The 21,108-nt window shown below is 37.2% G+C and overlaps 2 protein-coding genes across 4 annotated transcripts in view; one reads left to right on the forward strand and one right to left on the reverse strand.

Moving 5' to 3' along the window:
• Positions 1 to 21,108, forward strand: part of LARP4 (La ribonucleoprotein 4) — a 206,902-nt gene that overhangs the window by 82,863 nt on the left and 102,931 nt on the right. The gene's annotated exons all lie outside the window — the stretch shown is intronic.
• FAM186A (family with sequence similarity 186 member A) overlaps positions 1 to 21,108 on the reverse strand; it is a 77,540-nt gene that overhangs the window by 31,889 nt on the left and 24,543 nt on the right. For 2 of the 3 annotated variants that reach the window (XM_082741243.1, XM_082741242.1), the window contains exons 2-3: positions 3,099 to 3,315; positions 1,743 to 1,913 (exon numbers count right to left, since the gene is read on the reverse strand). In XM_082741243.1, the coding sequence (XP_082597369.1) occupies positions 1,743 to 1,913; positions 3,099 to 3,315 (388 nt within the window). The remainder of the gene's footprint in view (positions 1 to 1,742; positions 1,914 to 3,098; positions 3,316 to 21,108) is intronic. The other variant, XM_082741244.1, reaches the window with a different exon arrangement.

Genomic DNA, 21,108 nt, shown 5'->3' on the forward strand with positions numbered 1-21,108 from the left:
AACTCCACCCAACAACAGCTAAATATATATTCTTTTCAAGCACACACAGAACATTCTCTAGGATAGACTATATATATGGTATGCTATAAAGCAAGTAATGATAAATTTAAAAGGATTGAAAGAATGCAAAGTACATTCCCCAAAATACCTTGTAATGGGTAGATAGATAATATATAATTTCCTAGTGGTTCTGCTTCTCTGGTTGAACACTGACTGATACAAGTTTTTATAATACAACACTAAAACCATGATCCATAAAAGAAAACATTGATATATTGATTTGACTTCATCAAAATCAAACACCACTGAGCTTCAAAGACCCCATTAAGAAAGTGAAAAGACAAACCACAAATTGAGAGACAATATTTGAAAATCACATTTTTGAAAGGATTTTATCTATTTATTTGAGAGAGCAAGAAAGTGAGAACACAAGCAGTGGGAGGAGCAGAGGGAGAGGGAGAAGCAGACTCCCCACTGAGCAGGGAGCCCAATACAGTGCTCATTCCCAGGATCCTAGGATCATGACCCAAGCCAAAGGCAGATGCTTAACAAACTGAGCCACCTAGGCCCGCTGAAAAGTCACATGTCTGATAAAGGACTTGTATCCAGAATATATAAAGGACTCTTAAAATTCAACAAAAAAACAGGTAAATATTTGAATAATCATTTCATCAAAATAAATATAAGAATGGCTAATAAGCACCTGAAAAGATGCTCAACATCATTAGTCTTTAGGGAAATGCAATTTAAAACCACAATGGGATACCACTTCACACCTCTTAGAAAGGTTATACTAAAAAAACCATCGCAAATGTTATTGAAGATGTGGAGAAACCAGAACTTTAATACATTGCTAATGGGAATGTAAAATGGCGTTGTCACTTGGGCAATAAGTTAACAATTTCTTAAAACGTTAAGCATAAGTTTACCAGCAATTGATAAATGACCTAGAAATTCTACTCCTGGGTATCGACCCAAAAGAAATGAAAACATACATCCACACAAAGACTTATACAAGTGTTTTCATAGCAGCATTCATAAAAGTCAAATGTAGAAACATTCCAGTGTCCATGAACTGGTGAGTAGGTAAGCAAAATGTGGTATATGCAAATAGTGAGATACAATTGGTAATAGAAAGAATAGGATACCACAAAGGTATCCTTTAACATGGCTGAATTTCAAAACCATATGTTAAGTAAAAGAAACCAGATATTTTATTTTTTTATATTTTATTTATTTATTTGACAGAGAGAGAGAGAGATCATAACCAGGCAGAGGCAGGCAGAGAGAGATGGGAAACAGGCTCCCTGCTAAGCAGAAAGCCCAATGCGGGGCTCAATCCCAGGACCTTGAGATCATGACCTGAGCTGAAGGCAGAGGCTTAACCCACTGAGCCACCCAGGTGCCCCGAAACCAGGTATTTTTTAAAAATACATATAATATGATTCCATCTTATGAAACATCCAAAAAAGGCAAACCTATTGAAATGAAATAGGTTGGTGTATGTCTGGGATTGAAGTGGGAATGAGGATTGACTGCAACTTGGTGTGAGGGATATTTATGGGATGAAGGAAATGTTCTAAAATTGAATTGTAGTGAGAGTTATACAACTCTAAATTTACTAAAAGTCATTGAATTGTACACTTAACATATGTGAGTTTTATGGTATATAAATTGTACCTTAATAAACCCATTTTTTAGAAAAAGTCAAATATGTTTCCAATGTCTTCAAGCACCCTTACCTGTTTTTCTCCTTTGTCTCTTCTTTTCTTCAAACAAAAATACACTAATTCTACACAGTAACTTGACATTGTTCTCAATAGCTTTGAACATTTCTGGTAAAAACTCCATTTGTGCTATCCAGTGGTGGTGTTCCTCAATATCAGTTGCAGTCATCTCAGACAAAATTGCATCTTGAAGAGAGTAAAAAAAAAAAAAAAAGCTTTTGTGCAGAAAAATAATTATAACTATATAAGTTTATAATATTGGCTAACTACTCCATATTATAGTATTAGGGAATGTAGGTATCTCATACTTATTCCTATTCTGAAGCTTTTCTCTATGAAGAAATGAAAAAGAGACTTGGAATAGAAACCTGAACAGTAAATCTTGGATCTCTATGAAGAAATGAAAAAGAGACTTGGAATAGAAACGTGAACAGTAAATCTTGGACATGAAAATACTCTGGTATCTAAAAATGTGAACATGTGCTTTAATATTGAGTAACTAAACCCAATTAACTCCTTTCATAAGTTATTTAGTATTTTAAGACCCTCATTACATGATATTTCTTGCAACTAAATGACATTTCCTTTTTTTTTTTATAAAGATTTTTATTTATTTATTTGACAGAGAGAGAAATCACAAGTAGATGGAGAGGCAGAGAGAGAGAGAGAGGGAAGCAGGCTCCCTGCTGAGCAGAGAGCCCGATGCGGGACTCGATCCCAGGACCCTGAGATCACGACCTGAGCCGAAGGCAGCGGCTTAACCCACTGAGCCACCCAGGCGCCCGACATTTCCTTTTTTATATTCTAAGGTTATTCATTCTTTCATTCAACCAATGTCTCTTTTGTCATGTATTGTTCTAGATGCTGAGGGTACTGCACTAAATGAAATTTCCTGACTTCATACTGCTTGCATGCTAGTGGAAGGAGAGAGACAAAAATTAGTTATATAGGTTGTCAGATGGTAAGAAATGCTACAGATGAAAATAAAGAGTAAAGAGTAATGTACAGTGTCAAGGAGTAGGAAATGGAGATGGTCAGAGAACATACCATTTTAAAGTGAGATATAAGCAGAGGATGAGCCACATGCCTACTTGTAGACAGTGTTCCAGGCAAAGGAATAGTAAGCATAAAGACACTGGGCAGGGGCATGCTGGCATGCTTGAAGGAAAAAGCAAGGAGTCCAGAATAGCTGGCATTAAGTGAACAGGACTATATTTTTCTTATTTTATGCTTACTGAAACAGTGGATAACTGTTTTCTCAATAACCTCCTTAGTCTTTAGTCTGATTAACCCTTTATAATTTATAGATCCTTTTCTCTAGCTTTTTCATTAACTTCATGGTTTTCCTTTGAGCCACCTCTGGAAACTTACTCCATTCTTCCAACCAGGCCAGTATGTACACAAGAGTCTTTTCTCTAATTTCAACATTCTTAGCACAAGTAACTATTTTTTCCATGAAATTTACTCTCCGTTTCTTATATTCTGTAATGGATATTTTTCTTCCAGAGTGCACATTCTCATCAAGAGTGTAGCGATTTATTATCCGCTGTACATTAAGCATTATGTCAGCCAGCTGCATGTTAATGGCCTATAAGAATCAGAAGGGGGATATATTAATAAATTCTAAATTTGTTGACTTAATTGAACATCTGTTTATTAAAAACTCTCAACAAAGTGGGATTAGCGGGAACAAACCTCAATATAATAAAAGCCATATATGAAAACCCACAGTCAACATTATATTCAAAAGTGAAAAACTGAGGGCTTTTCCTCTAAGGGAGTTCGCTCTCACCACTTTTATTCAACATAGTACTGGAAGTCTTAGCCACAGCAATCAGACAAGAAAAAGAAACGAGGTACCTATATTGGTAAGGAAGAAATTAGACTGTCACATTTACAGATGACATGAAACTATTTATAGAAAACCTTAAAGACTCTATTAGAAAATCTATTAGAAGTACTAAATGAACTGAGTAAATTTGCAGGATACAAAATTAATACCCAGAAAATGGTAACATTTTTATAGACTAATAATGAAGTAGCAGAAAAAGAGATAAGAAAACAGTCCCATTTTACAATTGTGGAAAAGAATAAAATACCTATGAATAAACTTAATCAAAGAGGTGAAAGAAGTTTTTATTCTGAAAACTTTATTTTTTTTAAAGATCTTATTTATTTATTTGACAAAGAGATCACCAGTAGGCAGAGAGGCAGGCAGAGAGAGAGGGGAGGAAGCAGGCTCCCTGCCCAGCAGAGAGCCCAATGCGGGGCTCAATCCCAGGACCCTGAGACCACAACCAGAGCCTAAGGCAGAGGCCCAACACACTGAGCCACCCAGGCACCCCCATTCTGAATACTTTAAAACATTCATGAAATAAATTGATGGCACAAATAAATGGAAAGATATTTCATGTTCATGTATTGGAAGAATTAATATTGTTGAAATGTCCATACTACACAAGCAGTCTACAGAGTCAGTTCAGTCCCTATCAAATAACAATAGCTTTTTTTTTTTTTTTGGAGATTTTTGATGACTGTTTCAATCTCCTTACTGGTTACGGGTCTGTTCAGGTTTTCTATTTCTTCTTGGTTCAGTTGTGGTAGTTTATATGTCTCTAGGAATGCATCCATTTCTTCCAGATTGTCAAATTTGTTGGCGTAGAGTTGTTCATAATATGTTCTTATAATTGTTTGTATTTCTTTGGTGTTGGTTGTAATCTCTCCTCTTTCATTCATGATTTTATTTATTTGGGTCCTTTCTCTTTTCTTTTTGATAAGTCTGGCCAGGGGTTTATCAATCTTATTAATTCTTTTAAAACAATAGCATTTTTCACAGAACCAGAATAAATAATACTAAAATTTGTATGCAACCACAAAAGACCCTACCTAACCAAAGCAACCTTGAGAAAGAAGAACAAAGCAGGGAGTAAAAGTTCAGATTTTAAGTTACACTATAAAGCTATAGTGGGGTGCCTGGGTGACTCAGTCAGTCAAGTGTCTGACTATAGCTCAAGTTGTGATCCCAGGGTCCTGAGCAGGGAGCCTGCTTCTCCCTCTTCCTCTGCTGCTCCCCCTGTTTGTGCTCTTCTGCTCTCTCTCTCTCAGAAAAGTAAATAAGATCTTTTAAAAAATAAAGCTGTAGTAATAAAAATGGTATGATGCTGGAATAAAAATAGACACATGGGTCAATGGAACAGTATAGAAAGCCCAGAAATAAACCCACAAATATATGGTCAATTATCTTTAACAAAGTGGGAAAGAATATGCAATGGGAAAAGACAGTCTCTTCAACAAATGGATTTGTATCAACCCACATTTGTAGCTTTCACTTTGTTTTATTCTTCATGTAGGTATAAGCCTCTGTTTATTTCCTTATTATGTCTTCCAGTGAAGTCTGACCTAAATTGCCTGTTATTAGAAATTACTTCCCTCAAAGATACAGATGTAGTGAAAAGAAGGGCCATCTTTACCCCAATGTTTATAGCAGCAATGGCCACGGTCGCCAAATTGTGGGAAGAACCAAGATGCCCTTCAACGGATGAATGGATAAAGAAAATGTGGTCCATATACACTATGCCTCCATCAGAAAGGATGAATACCCAACTTTTGTAGCAACATGTACGGGACTGGAAGAGATTATGCTGAGTGAAATAAGTCAAGCAGAGAGAGTCAATTATCATATGGTTTCACTTATTTGTGGAGCATAACAAATAGCATGGAGGACAAGGGGAGATGGAGAGGAGAAGGGAGTTGAGGGAAATTGGAAGGGGAGGTGAACCATGAGAGCTATGGACACTGAAAAACAATCTGAGGGTTTTGAAGGGGCGGGGGTGGGAGGTTGGGGGAACCAGGTGGTGGGTGTTAGGGAGGGCACATATTACATGGAGCACTGGGTGTGGTGCAAAAACAACGAATACTGTTATGCAGAAAAGAAATAAATTTAAAAAAAAAAAGAAATTACTTCCCTAAAAAAAGAAAGAAATTACTCTCATTTTATTTACCCTCACACTAATATTAATTATTTAAAGTATGAGTATAGATATTTTATCTATGAATTTCTCCTCAGGAATGAAACGGATGTTAAAATATTTCAAAAGGAAACAGTGAATCTGATAGATGATGAACCATCACTCCCACCTTTTCCAACTCTATTACCCTTTCAGTTTGGTTACAGACAAACTGAACCCTTTCTACACTCCTTACAATAAGAGTGAGATTTGGGGGGCGCCTGCTTGGCTCAGTGGGTTAAAGCGTCTGCCTTCAGCTCAGGTCATGGTCTCAAGGTCATGGGATCGGCCAGCATCCGGCTCTCTGCTCAGTGGGGAGCCTGCTTCCCCTTCTTTATCTGCCTGCCTCTCTGCCTATTTGTGATCTCTCTCTGTCAAAATAAATAAATAAATCTTTTTTAAAAAGAGTAAGATTTGGATTTTGCAAACCCATCATAGAAAAGAAATAATCAGGTATTTAGGTGCTGGAAATATTGCAATTAGAAACAGAGATGATGCAAAAGATAGGAAGGAAGGGAGGGATCAAGGGAGGGAGGTGTAATTGCAGCAAATAATTTAAGTCAAGAGCACAGAAGGGTGGACACAAAGTTGGATAAGCCAAGTGATGAAAAATAACACTACAAGCTAACCCATAGCACAGTGATGAAGGGGAAAAAAATACCAAGTCCTCAAAAATTCTTCCAGAAAACTAAAAAGGCAGTAGCAGTTCTGAACTCATTCTTTGAAGGCCACTGCCCTGATACTGTGGCCAGATAAAGACACTACAAAAAGAACAAATGAAGAAAAGGAAGGGAAGGGAAGGGAGGGAAAGGAAAGGAAATGGAGGGAGGGAAGGAAGGAAGAGAAAAGGATGGAAGGAAAGGAGAAAAGGAAGAGAAGGAAAGAAGAAAGAGAGGAGAAAAGAAAGCTATAGATCAACATACCTGATGAATATTGATGCAAAAATCCTCAACAAAATACTCTCAAAACAGAATTCAACCACACATTAAAAGAATTATATATTATGGGTAATTGGGATTTATTCCTGGAATGCAAGAATGGTTCAACATATGAAAGCCAATCAATGAAATATACCAAATTAACAGAATGCTAGGAACAACACCACGTGATCATTTCACTTGATGCAGAAAAGGCATTTACAAAATTCAACACCTTTTCATGATAAAAACATAGAAAAAAACTAGGAATCGATAGAAACTTCCTGAATGTGATAAAGAATATATATGAAAAATCCAGAGGCACACCTGAGTGGCTAGATCAGTTATGTACCTCTTGGTTTCAGCTCTGGTCATGATCTCAGGGTCCTGAGATTGAGCCCCACGTTGTGTGTGTGTGTGTGGGGGGGTGTCCCTGCTCAGCAGGGAATCTGCTTGTCTTCCTCTCTCTCTGCCCCTCCCCCTGCTTATGCAGTCTTTCTCTAAAATAAATAAATCTTTCTTTAAATAAAGATAAAGAAAAACCCAGAGGTAAGAGTCTCAATAGTGAGAGACTGAAAGGTTTTCTCTGAAGTCAGGAACAAGGCAAGGATGCCCACTTTCACCACTTCTAGTCAACATATTACTCCAAGTTAGCCAGAACAATTAGGCAAGAAAAAAATTAATAAAAGACATCCAAATTGGAAAGGAGAAAATAAAATTATATCTGTTTTCAGATGATAGGATCTTATATGTAGAAAACCCTAAAGATGACACACATGAAAAAAACTGTTAGGGAGTGCATTGAATGTGTAGATTGCTCTGGGTAACATAGACATTTTAACAATATTTGTTCTTCCAATCCATGAGCATGGAATGTTTTTCCATCTCTTTGTGTTTCTCAACTTCTTTCATAAGTGTTCTATGGTTTGCAGAGTACAGATCCTTTACCTCTTTTTAGATTTATTTCTAGATATCATTTTTGGAGCAATTGTAAATGGGATCAATTCCTTAATTTTTCTTTCTTCTGTCTCAGTGTATAGAAATGCAGCTGATTTCTATGCATTGATTTTATATCTTGCCACTTTGCTGAATTCCTGAATGAGATCTAGCAATTTTTGCGTGGAGTCTTTGGGTTTTCCACATAGAGTATCATGTCATCTGTGAAGAGTGAGAGTTTGACTACGTCTTTGCTGATTTGGATGCCTTTTATTTCTTTTTGTTGTCTGATTGCTGAGTACTATATTGAACAGCAGTGGTGAGAGTTGACATCCCTGTCAAATTCCTGACCTTAGCAGAAAAGCCCTCAGTTTGTTCCCATTGAGAGTGATGTTTGCTGTGGGCTTTTTGTATATGGGTTTTATGATATTGAGGTATATTCCTTCTATCCCTACACTGCAGAGAGTTTTAATCAAGAAATAATGCTGTATTTTGTCAAATGTCCATCAACAGAAGAATGGATAAAGATGTGAGATATCTCTCTTTCTTTCTATATATATATATATATATAGATAGATAGATAGATATTAGACATCAGAAAAAATGATATCTTACCATTTGAAATTATGTGGATGAAACTAGATGGTATTATGGTACCCTCTAGTGAGAGAAAGACAATTATCATATGATTTCACTCATATGTGGAATTTAAGGAACAAAACAGAATCATAGGGGAAGGGAGGGAAAAATAAAATTAGATGAAATCAGGGGGAGACAAACCATAAGAGACTCTTAACTATAGGACACAAACTGAGGTTTGCAGGAGGAGAGGTAGTTGGAGGGGAGGGGGTAACTGGGTGATGGGTATTAAGGAGGGCATGTGATGTAAAGAACACTGAGTGTTATATGCAACCAACGAATCACTGAACTCTACCTCTGAAACTAATAATACACTATATGTTAATTAATTGGATTTAAATAAAATAAAATTTAAAAAATAAAATGCAAATTATCTGGAGGGGGAAAAAAACTGTTAGAACTGGTAAATGAATTCAGCCCAAGTTGTGGGATATGAAATCACATGCAAAAATCAATTGTGTTGTTAAACACCAACAATGAGGGGCGCCTGGGTGGCTCAGTGGTTTAAGCCGCTGCCTTCGGCTCGGGTCATGATCTCAGGGTGCTGGGATCAAGTCCCGCATCGGGCTCTCTGCTCAGCGGGGAGCCTGCTTCCCTCTGTCTCTCTCTGTCTGCCTCTCCATCTACTTGTGATTTCTCTCTGTCAAATAAATAAATAAATAAATAAATAAAATCTTAAAAAAAAAAAAACCAACAATGAACAATCTGAAAAGGAAATTAAGAAAACCAATCCATTTACAATAGTATCAAAAGAATAAAATACTTAATAAACTTAATCAAGGAGATGGAAATAATTTTCACCACAAAATGTTCAGAAGAAAGAAGAAATTAAAGGAAACACAAATAAGTGGAAAGACATTCCGTGTTCATGGGTTAGAAGACTTAATATAAGACATCAATACTACCAAAACTGACATATTTAATGCAATCCCTATTAAAATTTCTATAGTATTCTTCTTTATCCATTTGTCTGTTGAAGGGCATATTGGTTCTTTCCACAGTTTGGTGACTGTGGCCATTGCTGCTATGAACATTGGGGTACAGATGGCCCTTCTTTTCACTACATCAGTAACTTTGGGGTAAATACATAGTAGTGCAACTGCAGGGTCATAGGGAAGCTCTGTTTTTAATTTCTTAAGTAATCTCCACACTGTTTTCCAAAGTGGTTGCACCAACTTGCATTCCCACCAATAGTGTAAGAGGGTTCCTCTTTCTCCACATCCTCTCCAACACATGTTGTTTACTGTCTTGTTAATTTTGGCCACTCTAACTGATGTAAGGTGGTATCTCAATGTGGTTTTGATTTTAATTTCCCTGATGGCTAATGATGATGAACATTTTTTCATGTGTCTGTTAGCCATTTGTATGTCTTCGTTGGAGAAGGTCTGTTCATGTCTTCTGCCAATTTTTTGACGTGATTATCTGTTTTGTGTGTATTGAGTTTGAGGAGTTCTTTGTAGATCTTGGATATCAACCCTTTGTAGTGTCATTTGTGAATATCTTCTCCCATTCTGTGGATTGCCTCTTTGTTTTGTTGACTGTTTCCTTTGCTGTGCAGAAATCAGAGGAGAAGACAAACCATGAGAGACTGTGGACTCTGAGAAACAAACTGAGGGTTTTGGAGGGGAGAGGAGTGGGGGATTGGGTGAGCCTAGTGGTGGGTATTATGGAGGGCACATACTGCATGGAGCACTGGGTATGGTACATAAACAATGAATGCTGGAACACTGAAAAGAAATAAAATAAAATGAAAAAAATTTTCAATAGTAATTTTTGCAGAGGTAGAAAATTCCATTCTAAAATTTGTATAGAGTCTCAAGGGACCCTGAATACCCAAAATAGTCTTGAGAAAGAAGAATAAAGTTGGAAAGCACACACTTGTCATTTTTAAATCCTAGTACAAAAGCAATGGTAATTAAAACAGTATATTGACATAAAGACAGATATATAGACCAAGGGAATAGACTTCTGCATATATGATCATATGGTTTTTAAAAAGATTTATTATCCATTTGAGAGGGAAAGAGAGAAAGAGATCAGGGGGACGGGCAGAGGGAGATAGAGAGAATCTCAAGCAGACTTCCTGCTGAGCTCAGAGCCTGACACAGAGCTCCACCCTCCAAACCCAAGATTTTGACTTGAGCCAAAACCAAGAGTTGGATAGCCAACTGACTGAGCCACTATATGCCCCTCAAATGATTTTTGATAAGGATGCCAAGACCATTCAATGGGGGGAAAAAACAGTCTTTCAGCAAATGGTGTTGGTAAAACTGGAGATCCATGCAAAAGAATGAAGTTGGAAAATTACCTTACAGCATATACAAAAATCAACTCAAAGAGGATAAAAAACAAAACAACAATAACAACAACAAAACCTAAGCATAATATCTGAAATTATAAAGCAGAAGAAAACATAGAGGGAAAATCTTCATGATATTGGATTTGGTAATGATTTCTTGGATTAGATACCAAAACCACAGGCAATAAAAGTAAAAATAAATTGGACTAAATAAAATGTAAAACTTTTGTGCATGAAAGGACACAATCAACAGTTTGAAAAGGCAACCTATGGAATAGAAGAGATTATTTTCAAATCATATCTCTGGTAAAGAGCTAATATCCATAATACATAATGAACTCCTACAACTCAACATTAAAATAAATAATGACTCAATTTGAAAATGGACAAAGGATTTAGAGATTTATTTATTTTAGAGAAGGGGAAGGGTCAGAGAGAGTCTCAAGCTGACTCTGCACTGAGTCCAGAGCCTGACACAGAGCTCAAATCTTACAATCCTGAAATCACAACCTGAGCTGAACCCAAGAGTTGGATGTTTAACCAAATGTGCCATGCAAGTGCCCCCAAAATGGGCAAAGACTGTAAATAAACATTCAAAAATGATATACAAATGGATAACAAGCATATGAAAGAAGCTTAACATCATAATCTTTAAGGAAATGCAAATCAAAACTACAATGAGATACCCATTAGGTACCCATTAGGATGGATATTATTTTAAAAAACCAAAATAATAAAGGTTGGTGAGGATGTAGAAAATTGGAACTCTTGTGCACTGTTAATGGGAACATAAAATGGTGCAGCTATTATGGAAAACAGTATAGTGGTTCCTCAAAAAAATTAAAAATTAAATTACATATGATCCAACAATTCCACGTATATAAAGAATTTAAAACAGGAATTTGAGCAAATGTTTGTCCTCCTATGTTCATAGCAGCATTACTCACAATAGCATAGAGGTGGAAACAACCCAAGGGCCCAGTGATTAATGAATGGGTAAACAAAATATGATATATATACACACAATGATAAAGAGATTTACAAAAAGGGGCACCTGGTGGCTCAGTCATTGAGCGTATGCCTTCAGCTCAGGTCATGGATCCCAGGGTCCTGGGATCAAGCCCCACGTCAGTCTCCCTGCTCAATGGGAAGCCTGCTTCTCCCTCTCCCACTCCCCCTGCTTGTTTCCCTCTCTCACAGTGTGTCTCTCTCTCAAATAAATAAATAAAATCTTCTAAAAAAAAAAAAAAAGATTTACCAAAAGTGTATAGTTAGCATCATACTTAATGGTAAAATTCAAAAGTGCTCTAAGGATTCTGCTCTAATCACATATTCAACATTATATAAAGGTCTTACCTATTCCAATAAGATAAGAAAAATAAATTAAAGAATAAAGATTGGAAAGGGTGGGATGCCTGGGTGGCTCAGTTGGTTAGGTGGCTGCCTTCGGCTCAGGTTATGATCCCAATGTCCTGGGATCAAGTTCCGCATCGGGCTCCTTGCTTGGCGGTGAACCTGCTTCTCCCTCTGCCTCCTGCCACTCTGCCTGCCTGTGCTCTCTCTCTCTTGCTCTCTCTGACAAATAAATAAATAAAATCTTTTGAAAAGAAAAAGATTGAAAGGGAGAAATAAAATGATTTTTATTTACAGACAAAAATATTTATATAAAAACTCCCAAAGAGTCTACAAAAAAGCTATCATTAACATGTTCGTAGGCTAGGAGACCAGTATACAAAAACCAAAACTGTAGGGGCACCTGGGTGGTGCAGTTGGTTGAGAATCTGACTCTTGGTTTTAGCTCAGGCCATAATCTCATGGGTTGTGGGATTGAGCCCTGACTGAATTGAGCTCTGTGCTCAGCAGGGAGTCTGCTTGAGATTTTCTCTGTCCCTCTCCCTCTGCCAATCCTGCTGGTGCTCTCTAAAATAAATAAATCTTTTAAAAGAAATAAAAACTGTATTTCTATAACTACCAATAATTGGAAATTGAAATTTAGCAGAACTACCATTTGCAATTACACTAAAACATGATATATGTAGGAATAAATCTAACAAAATAAAGATCTGTACACTGAAAAATACAAAACATTGATGAAAGATATCAAAGAAGATCTAAGTAAATGATAACAATACCCAGCACAGACAGGATATAAAATAACTGGAACTCTCATATATTGCTGGTGGGAATGTAAAATAGTTAAGCCACTTAAGATAACAGTTTGGTCATTTTTTATAAACTTATGGTTCCATAAGACTTAGTAATACCATTCCTAGGTATTCACTCAAGAGGAATGAAAACTTATGTTTATACCAAAACTAATGCATGAATGTTTGTGGTGACTTTATTCATAGTTGCTCCAAACTGGAAATAATCCAAATATCCTTCAACTGCTGAATGAATATTTTATGCTAAAACAGATTCAAAGGACTACATAGGGTGATTTGATTTATAAAGCATTCAAGAAAGAGAAAACTATAAACTATAGGCACAGAAAACTAATGGCTGCCAGGGGGTAGTGGAGGAGTTGACAACAAAAAGGCACAGGAGAATTTTTTGAGGAGAAGTAACTATTTTAAATATGGATTTTGGTTGTGGTTACACATCTGTATGCCTTAGTCAAAACTCCCAGAACAAGACACCAAAAGGATGAATTTTATTGTACATGAATTTTTTCTTAATTTTTAAAAATTGTCCAATTAAAAACTGTACAGGAATTAAAATCAAACTATCTGGATTTGATTCAAGTATCCACCATATAACAACTATGACTTTAAGGCAAGCCTCAAAGATCTCATTTTTCTAATCTATGAAATAGGATTAAGAATAGTACCTATTCAGGGGCGTCTGGGTGGGTCACCTGCTAAATGTCTGCCTTCAGCTCAAGCCATGATTCCAGGGTCCTGGGATCCAGCCCCACTTCAGGCTCCCTGCTCGGCGGGAAGCCTTCTTCTCCCTCTCCGACTCTCCCTGACAAATAACACACGTAGTGTTGTCTTCTTGTCTATTTAGTTTTGTCTTTATTTATTTATTTATTAATAAATATTGATTGATTCATTGATTGATTTATAGACAGACAGAGAGCACAAGTGGGGAGGGCCAGAGAGGCAGGGAGAGGGAGAATCCTAAGCAGACTCTGCTCAGTGCAGAGCCTGATGCAGGGCTTGCTCTCAAGACCCTGAGATAATGACCTAAGCCCAAATCAAGAGTCAGGTGCTTAACCAACTGAGCTTCCTGGTTGCCTCATTAAATCCCAAGCAGAATAAAGGAAAAGACATCCATACCTAGATAAACTATATGAAATCCAGTAGTGTTACCTATGGTAAGTGTTACTGGCTGTTACTTACTATGTGCCACAGGGGTCAAAGAGTCAGAGTAAGGGAGTGGGTAGAGGAATCACTATAATTTGAGCATCTAATCTAAGCAGTTTAGAACCTGAGATGCGGGAGAAAGCCAAATGAACACTTGTTTATCTATTGTCCAGCTGGAGAAACAGAATATTTTTAAAAGCTCCTGTGCACCTGCCCGCGTATCAACTGTATCCCTTTCCTAATTCCCAGAGATAACTACTATCCTGAATTTTATTCTCTATACTTTAAATACTATAATAGACTTAATGATGACCGTCCCCCCAAAGTATCAGGTCATAGTTCCTGGAATGTTCAAAATGTTCCTTCATATGGAAAGAGAGTCATTGCAGATGTGATTAAATTAATGATCTTGAGGTGGAGAGACTGTTTTTTAATTATCTCAGTGACCTCTATTGTAATCTCAAGTGTCCTCCTAAGAGGGAGGCAGAAGTTGAGATCATACAGAGAAGGCTCAATGTGAAGATGGGGCAAAGAGAGATGTGAAGCTGCTGGCCTTGAAGATTGGAGTGAAGTGGCCACAGCCAGGGAATGCTGATAGCCACCAGAAGCTAAAAGGAGCAAGGAATGGGTTCTCTCTGAGAGAGAGTCCATAGAGAATGCAACCCTGCTGACATCTTGATTTCAGTCCAGTGACCCACATTTCAGCCATTTGATCTCTCGAACTGTGAGAGAATAAAAGTCCGTTGGTTTATACCACCTGGTTGTCGAAATTTGTTTTAGCAGAGAGAAACCAGAGTATGGTGCCCCAAAATACGCCTCTTTGACATAAAACCTATTGAACTGAAGGAAATTAAGCATCAGGAAATCCAGGAAGAGTTCTCTCTACCCTACTTCTCTTCTGCCTAATGGCAGAATAAAACTCTTTTTACTGAAGACAGATTTATCAGCACCAAAGGAATTGGCAAATAAGCCTCACTCCATTAGTCTTCTCCCATATCTTCCCGCAGTTCGCCACCATTGCTTTGCTTTGTCCTGTCATTTCTCCACAAGTGTGTTATTCTTTATTGAAGATGCTACTATAAGCACTTTGAGTTACTCTTTTTTAAGGTTTCTTCTATATGCTGTGTACTACACTTGTTAATAAACTCTTTTTCTTTAGTTAGTCTTTTAAAGAGTCCTTGCTGAAAATCTAAAATGGATAAAGTTTTGCCTCCCCTACACACGCACATTTCTCTAAACAATAGAAAGAGCATAGTTTTGTCTGTCTTGATTTTCTATATACTTCTGTGACTTGCTTTCTTCCCCTCAACATTGAGTTTTCCAGTTTATCCATATTGAAGTGTATATCTATAGTTCATTCATTTTCACTAACATCTGTTTTTTATAGTGAAAATACACTTATTTACGGGTCCATTCTTTTTTTTTTTTTTTAAGATTTTATTTGTTTATTTGACAGACAGAGATTACAAGTAGACAGAGAGGCAGGCAGAGAGAGAGAGAGGGAAGCAGGCTCCCTGCTGAGCAGAGAGCCCGATGTGGGTCTCGATCCCAGGACCCTGGGATCATGACCTGAGCCGAAGGCAGCGGCTTAACCCACTGAGCCACCCAGGCGCCCTTACGTGTCCATTCTTGTATTGGTTTGTTAGCAGTATTTTGCCTTTCAAACATTTCTGAACATTCCTCCTGGTGCATATATGTAAGAGTTTATCTAGAGCTGTGCTACATGGAGCTACCGAGCAACTATAACAAGGCAAGTGTGACAGGAAATACATTTTTAATTAAACTAAACTAATTTAAATTTAAAAACTAATAATGTTATACAATTATTAGAAAACTTTGTTTGGAAGAACTTGATATGTGAATATACTTTTTCAACTACAAATTTTATGAAATCTAAATATAAATCTCTTTTTTTTAAAGATTTTAATTATTTATTTATTTGACAGAGATACAGCGAGAGAGGAAACACAAGTAGGGGGTATGGGAGAGGGAGAAGCAGGGAGCCCCATATGGGACCCATCCCAGGACCCTGGGATCATGACCTGAGCTGAAGGCAAAGCCTTTAACCCACTGAGCCACCCGGCGCCCCATAGATCAAGTATTTCTAATGAAAATTTACCATGCAATTTGAGATGTCCTGTAAGTTCAAAATACATGCTGGATTTCAAAGACTTAGTAATGAAAACAATGTATATCTCATCACTAATTTTTATGTTAATTAAATGTTGAAATAATAGTATTTGGGATAAAATAAATTAATAAGTTCACTTTTATCTCCTTAGTTTTTATATTGTGTTTTCTTTATTAGTTAGGGTGTACAATATAGTGATTCAACCATTGCATCCATCACCTGCTACTCATCGTGACAAGTGCACTCCTTAATCCCCATAGCCTATTTTACCTATTTTACCCGCGTCCCACCTCCTTGCCATCATTTTTTTCTCTATAGCTATGAGTCTGTTTCTTGGTTCATCTCTCTCTCTTTCTTTTTCCTTTGCTTGTTTTTTTGAAGTTTCTTAATTTCCGCTTATGAGTGAAATCATGTGGTATTTGTCTCTCTCTGACTGACTGACTTCGCTTAGCATTATACTCTCTAGCTCCACCCATTGTTGCAAATGGCAAATTTTAATTTTTTATGGCTGAATAATATTCTTATATATGTATATACATATATACATACACATACATAATATGTATATATCTCATACCTTTTTTTATCCATTCATCAGCTGATAGACACTTGGGCTGCTTTCATAGTTTGACTACTAAAAATAATGCTGCTATAAACATAGGGGTGCAGGGCGCCTGGGTGGCTAAGTGGGTTAAGCCGCTGCCTTCGGCTCAGGTCATGATCTCAGGGTCCTGGGATCGAGTCCTGCATCGGGCTCTCTGCTCAGCAGGGAGTCTGCTTCCTCCTCTCTCTCTCTCTGCCTGCCTCTCTGCCTACTTGTGATCTCTCTCTGTCAAATAAATAAATAAAATCTTAAAAAAAAAACACATAGGGGTGCATGTACCCTTCAAATTAGTGTTTTTGTGTTTTCAGGTCAAATACCCAGTTGTGCAATTCCTGGATCCTAGGGTAGCTCTATTTTAATTTTTTGAGGAACCCCCATACTGTTTTCCACAATGGCTACTCTAGTTTGCATTCACACCAGTAGTGCAGGAGGGTTCGTTTTTCTCCACATCCTCACTAACACTTATTTCCTGTGTTTTTGATTTTAGCCTTTCTGACTGGTGTGAGGTGATAGCTTCTTGATTTGTATTTACCTGATGATGGGTGATGTTGAGCATCTTTTCATGTGTCTGTTGGCTATCTGGATGTCTTCTTTGGAGAAATGTCTTTTCATGTCTTCTGCCTATTTGGTAATTGGATTATTTGGTTTTGGGGAATTGCATATCTGTTCTTTATATACTTTTTATTCAAACCCTTCATTGGAAATGTCATTTGAAAGTATCTTCTCCCAATCAGTAGGTTGCCTTTTAGTTCTGTTGATTGTTTCCTTCAGTACACAAGCTCTTTATTTTGATGTAATCCCAATAGCTTATTTTTTATTTCCTTTGCCCTATATCTAGAAAAATGTTACTACAGCTGATGTCAGAGAAATTACTGCCTGTGCTCTCTTCTAAAATGTTTATGATTTCAGGTCTCACATTTAGGTCTTTAATTCATTGAGTTTATTTTTGTGTATCGTGTAAGAAAGTAGTCCAGGATCATTCTATTGTCCATAGCTGTCCAGTATTCCTAATACCATTTGAAGAGACTATCTTCTTCCCATTACATATTCTTGCCTCTTTTGTCAAAGATAAATTGTCTATATAATTGTGGGTTCATTTCTCAGCTTTCTGTTCCATTGAGCTATGTGTATTTTGTGCCAGTACCATACTCTTGATTACTACAGCTTGGTAGTATAACTTGAAATCTAGAATTGGATAACTCCAACTTTGCTTTTTTATTTTGCTTTGTTTTTTCCATGATTGCTTTGTCTGGTCAGGATTTTTTTTTGTGGTTCCATATAAATTTTAGGATTTTTCCTTCTAGTTCTATGAAAAATGCTCTCAGTATTTTGGTAGGAATCACATTAGATGTGCGGATTGCTTTGGGTAATACAAACATTTTAACAATATTTGTTTTTCCAACCCATGAGTAAGGAATATCTTTCTATTTCTTTGTGTCATCTTCAATTTCTTTCATCAGTGTTTTATAGTTTTCAGAGTACAGGTCTTTCGCCTCTTTGGTTAGATTTATTTCTAGGTATCTTTTATTTTTGGTGCAATTGTAAATGGAATCATTTTCTTAATTTCTCTTTCTCCTGCTTCATTATTGGTGTACAGAAATGCAACAGATTTCTACACATTGATTTTATATACTGCGACCTTACTGAGTTCTGATAAATTATCGGTTCTAGCAGTTTGTGGAGTCTTTAAGGTTTTCTTTTCTTTTTAAGATTTTACTTATTTGACAGAGCACAGACAAGGGTAGCAGCAGGCGGAGAGTGAGGGAGACTCCGGCTCCCCACTAAGCAGGGAGCCTAATGGAGGACTCAATTCCCAGGACCCTGGGATCATGACCTGAGCTGAAAGTAGACACTCTACCAACTGAGCCACCCAGGCACCCTTCTTTTAGTTTTTTTTTATATATAGTACCATGTCACCTGCAAATAGTGACAATCTAATTTCTTCCTTTCCAGTATGGATGCTTCATTTTTCTTTCTTGTCTGGTTGCTAATGTAGGGCTTCCAGTACTATTTTGAGTAAAAGTGGCGAGAGTGGACATCCTTGTCTTGTTCCGGACCTTAGGGGAAAAGCTCTCAATTTTTCACCATTGAGTATGATATTAGTTGTGAGTTTTTCATATATGGACTTTATTATGTTGAGATATATCCCCTGTAGCCCTACTTTGTTGAGGGCTTTTATCATGAATCGGTGTTGTACTTTGACAAATGCTTTTTCTGCATTTACTGAGGAGATGGTATGGTTTTTATCCTTTCTCTTATTGATGAGATGTATTACATTGATTGATTGCAAATATTGACCACCTTTGCATCCTGGGAATAAATCCCACTTGATTGTGGTGAATGATTTTTTTTTTAAAGATTTTATTTATTTATTTGACAGAGAGAGATCACAAGTAGGCAGAGAGGCAGGCAGAGAGAGAGGAGGAAGCAGGCTCCCCGCTGAGCAGAAAGCCTGATGCGGGGCTTGATCCCAGGACACTGGGATCATGACCTGAGCCAAAGGCAGAGGCTTTAGCCCACTGAGCCACCCAGGCGCCCTGGTGAATGATTTTTTTTGACATAGTCTTGGATTCTGTTTGCTAGTATTTTGTTGAGAATTTTTGCATGTATATTCATCAGAGATATTGGCCTGTAGTTCTCCTTTTTTATGGTGTTCTCCTTTTTATCTGGTTTTGGTATCAGGGTGATACTTGCCTCATAGAATGAATTTGCAAGTTTTCCTTTACCTATTTTTGGAGTAGGTTTGAGAAGAATAGGTATTATCTTTTCTTTAAATGTTTAAATTCGGGCATCTGAGTGGCTCACTGGATTAAAGCCTCTGCCTTAGACACAGGTCATGATCCCAGGGTCCTGGGATTGAGCCCCGCATCAGGCTCTCTGCTCAGCAGGGAGCCTGCTTCCTCTTCTCTATCTGCCTGCCTCTCTGCCTACTTGTGATCTTTGTCAAATAAATAACTAAATAAAATCTTTAAATAAATAAATGTTTAAATTCTTTGAAGAATTTGCCTGTGAATACGTCTAGTCCTGGACTTCGATTTGTTGGGAGTTTTTTGAATTACTGATTCAATCTCCTTACTGGTAATTAGTCTGTTCACATTTTCTATGTCATCCTGCTTTAGTTTTGGGAGGTTGTTATGTTTCTAGGAATTTAGCCATTTCTTCTAGGTTATTTAATTTGTTGGCATATAGTTTTTTATAATATTCTCTTACAATTGTTTGTATTTCTGTGGTGTTGGCTTTATTTCTCCTATTTAATTGGCCATTTTGAGGTTTTGTTTGTTTGTTTGTTTTGGGTTTTTTTAGTCTGGCTAGAGGTTTATCAATTTTGTTGACCTTTGCAAAGAACCAGTTCCTAGTTTCACTGAACTGTTCTTTGTTGATGTTTTTGTGGGTTTGTTTTGTTTTTTTTTTAGTTTCTATATCATTTATTTCTGCTATAATCTTTATTATTTCCTTCCATCTACTGGTGTTAGTTTTTGTTTGTTATTCTTTTTCTAGTTCCTTTAGGTTAAGATTAGGTTGTTTGAGATTTTTCTTGCTTCTTGAGATAGGCCTGTATATATTGCTACAAACTTCCCCCTTAGATTCACTTGCTGCATCCCAAAGGTTTTGGACCATTGTGTTTTCATTTTTGTCCATTTTCACATACTTTATGATTTCTTCTTCAATTTCTTGGTTGACCATTTATTGTTATTTAATGTTATTTAATCTCCATGTATTTTGCTCCTTCCAGATTTTTTTGTGGTTGATTTCTGATTTCAAAGCAATGTGGTCAGGAAAGATGCACAGTATTACTTCAGCCTTTTTTAATTTGTTAAGATTTGTTTTGTGGCCCAATATGTGATCTCTTCTGGAGAATGTCCCATGTGTAGGATGAATTTTCTGAATATATTTGTTAAATCCGTCTGGTGCAGTGTGTCATTCAAAGCCACTGTTTCGGGGCACCTGGGTGGCTCAGTGGGTTCAGCCTCTGCCTTCAGCTCAGGTCATATTCTCAGGGTCCTGGGATCGAACCCTGCATCGGGCTCTCTGCTCAGCAAGGAGCCTGCTTCCCCTCTTTCTCTGCTGCCTCTCTGCCCAGTGATCTCTCTCTGTCAAATAAATAAATAAAATCTTTATTTTAAAAAAAGGCCACAGGGCGCCTGGGTGGCTCAGTTGGTTAGGTGACTGCCTTCAGCTCAGGTCATGATCCCAGAGTTCCAGGGTGGAGTCCCGCATCGAGCTCCCAGCTCCACGGGGAGTCTGTTTCTCCCTCTGACCTTCTCCCCTCTCATGCTCTCTCTCTCTCTCTCAAATATATAAATAAAATCTTAAAAAAAAATTTTTTTTAAAAGGCCACTGTTTCCTTGATGATTTCCTATTTGGATGATCAGTCCATTGATGGATGAGTTTGTTGAAATCCCCTATTATTTTTGTACTAGTGTAGATAGTTCCTTTATATTTGTTATTAACTGTTTTTATATTTGGGTGCTCTCATGTTGGGTGTATATGTATTTATACTTGTTATACCTTCTTGTTGGATTGTCCCCTTATGATTATA

Source organism: Mustela nivalis, assembly GCF_964662115.1.
Source record: "Mustela nivalis genome assembly, chromosome: 7".
In the NCBI taxonomy this organism is placed as follows: Eukaryota; Metazoa; Chordata; class Mammalia; order Carnivora; family Mustelidae; genus Mustela; species Mustela nivalis.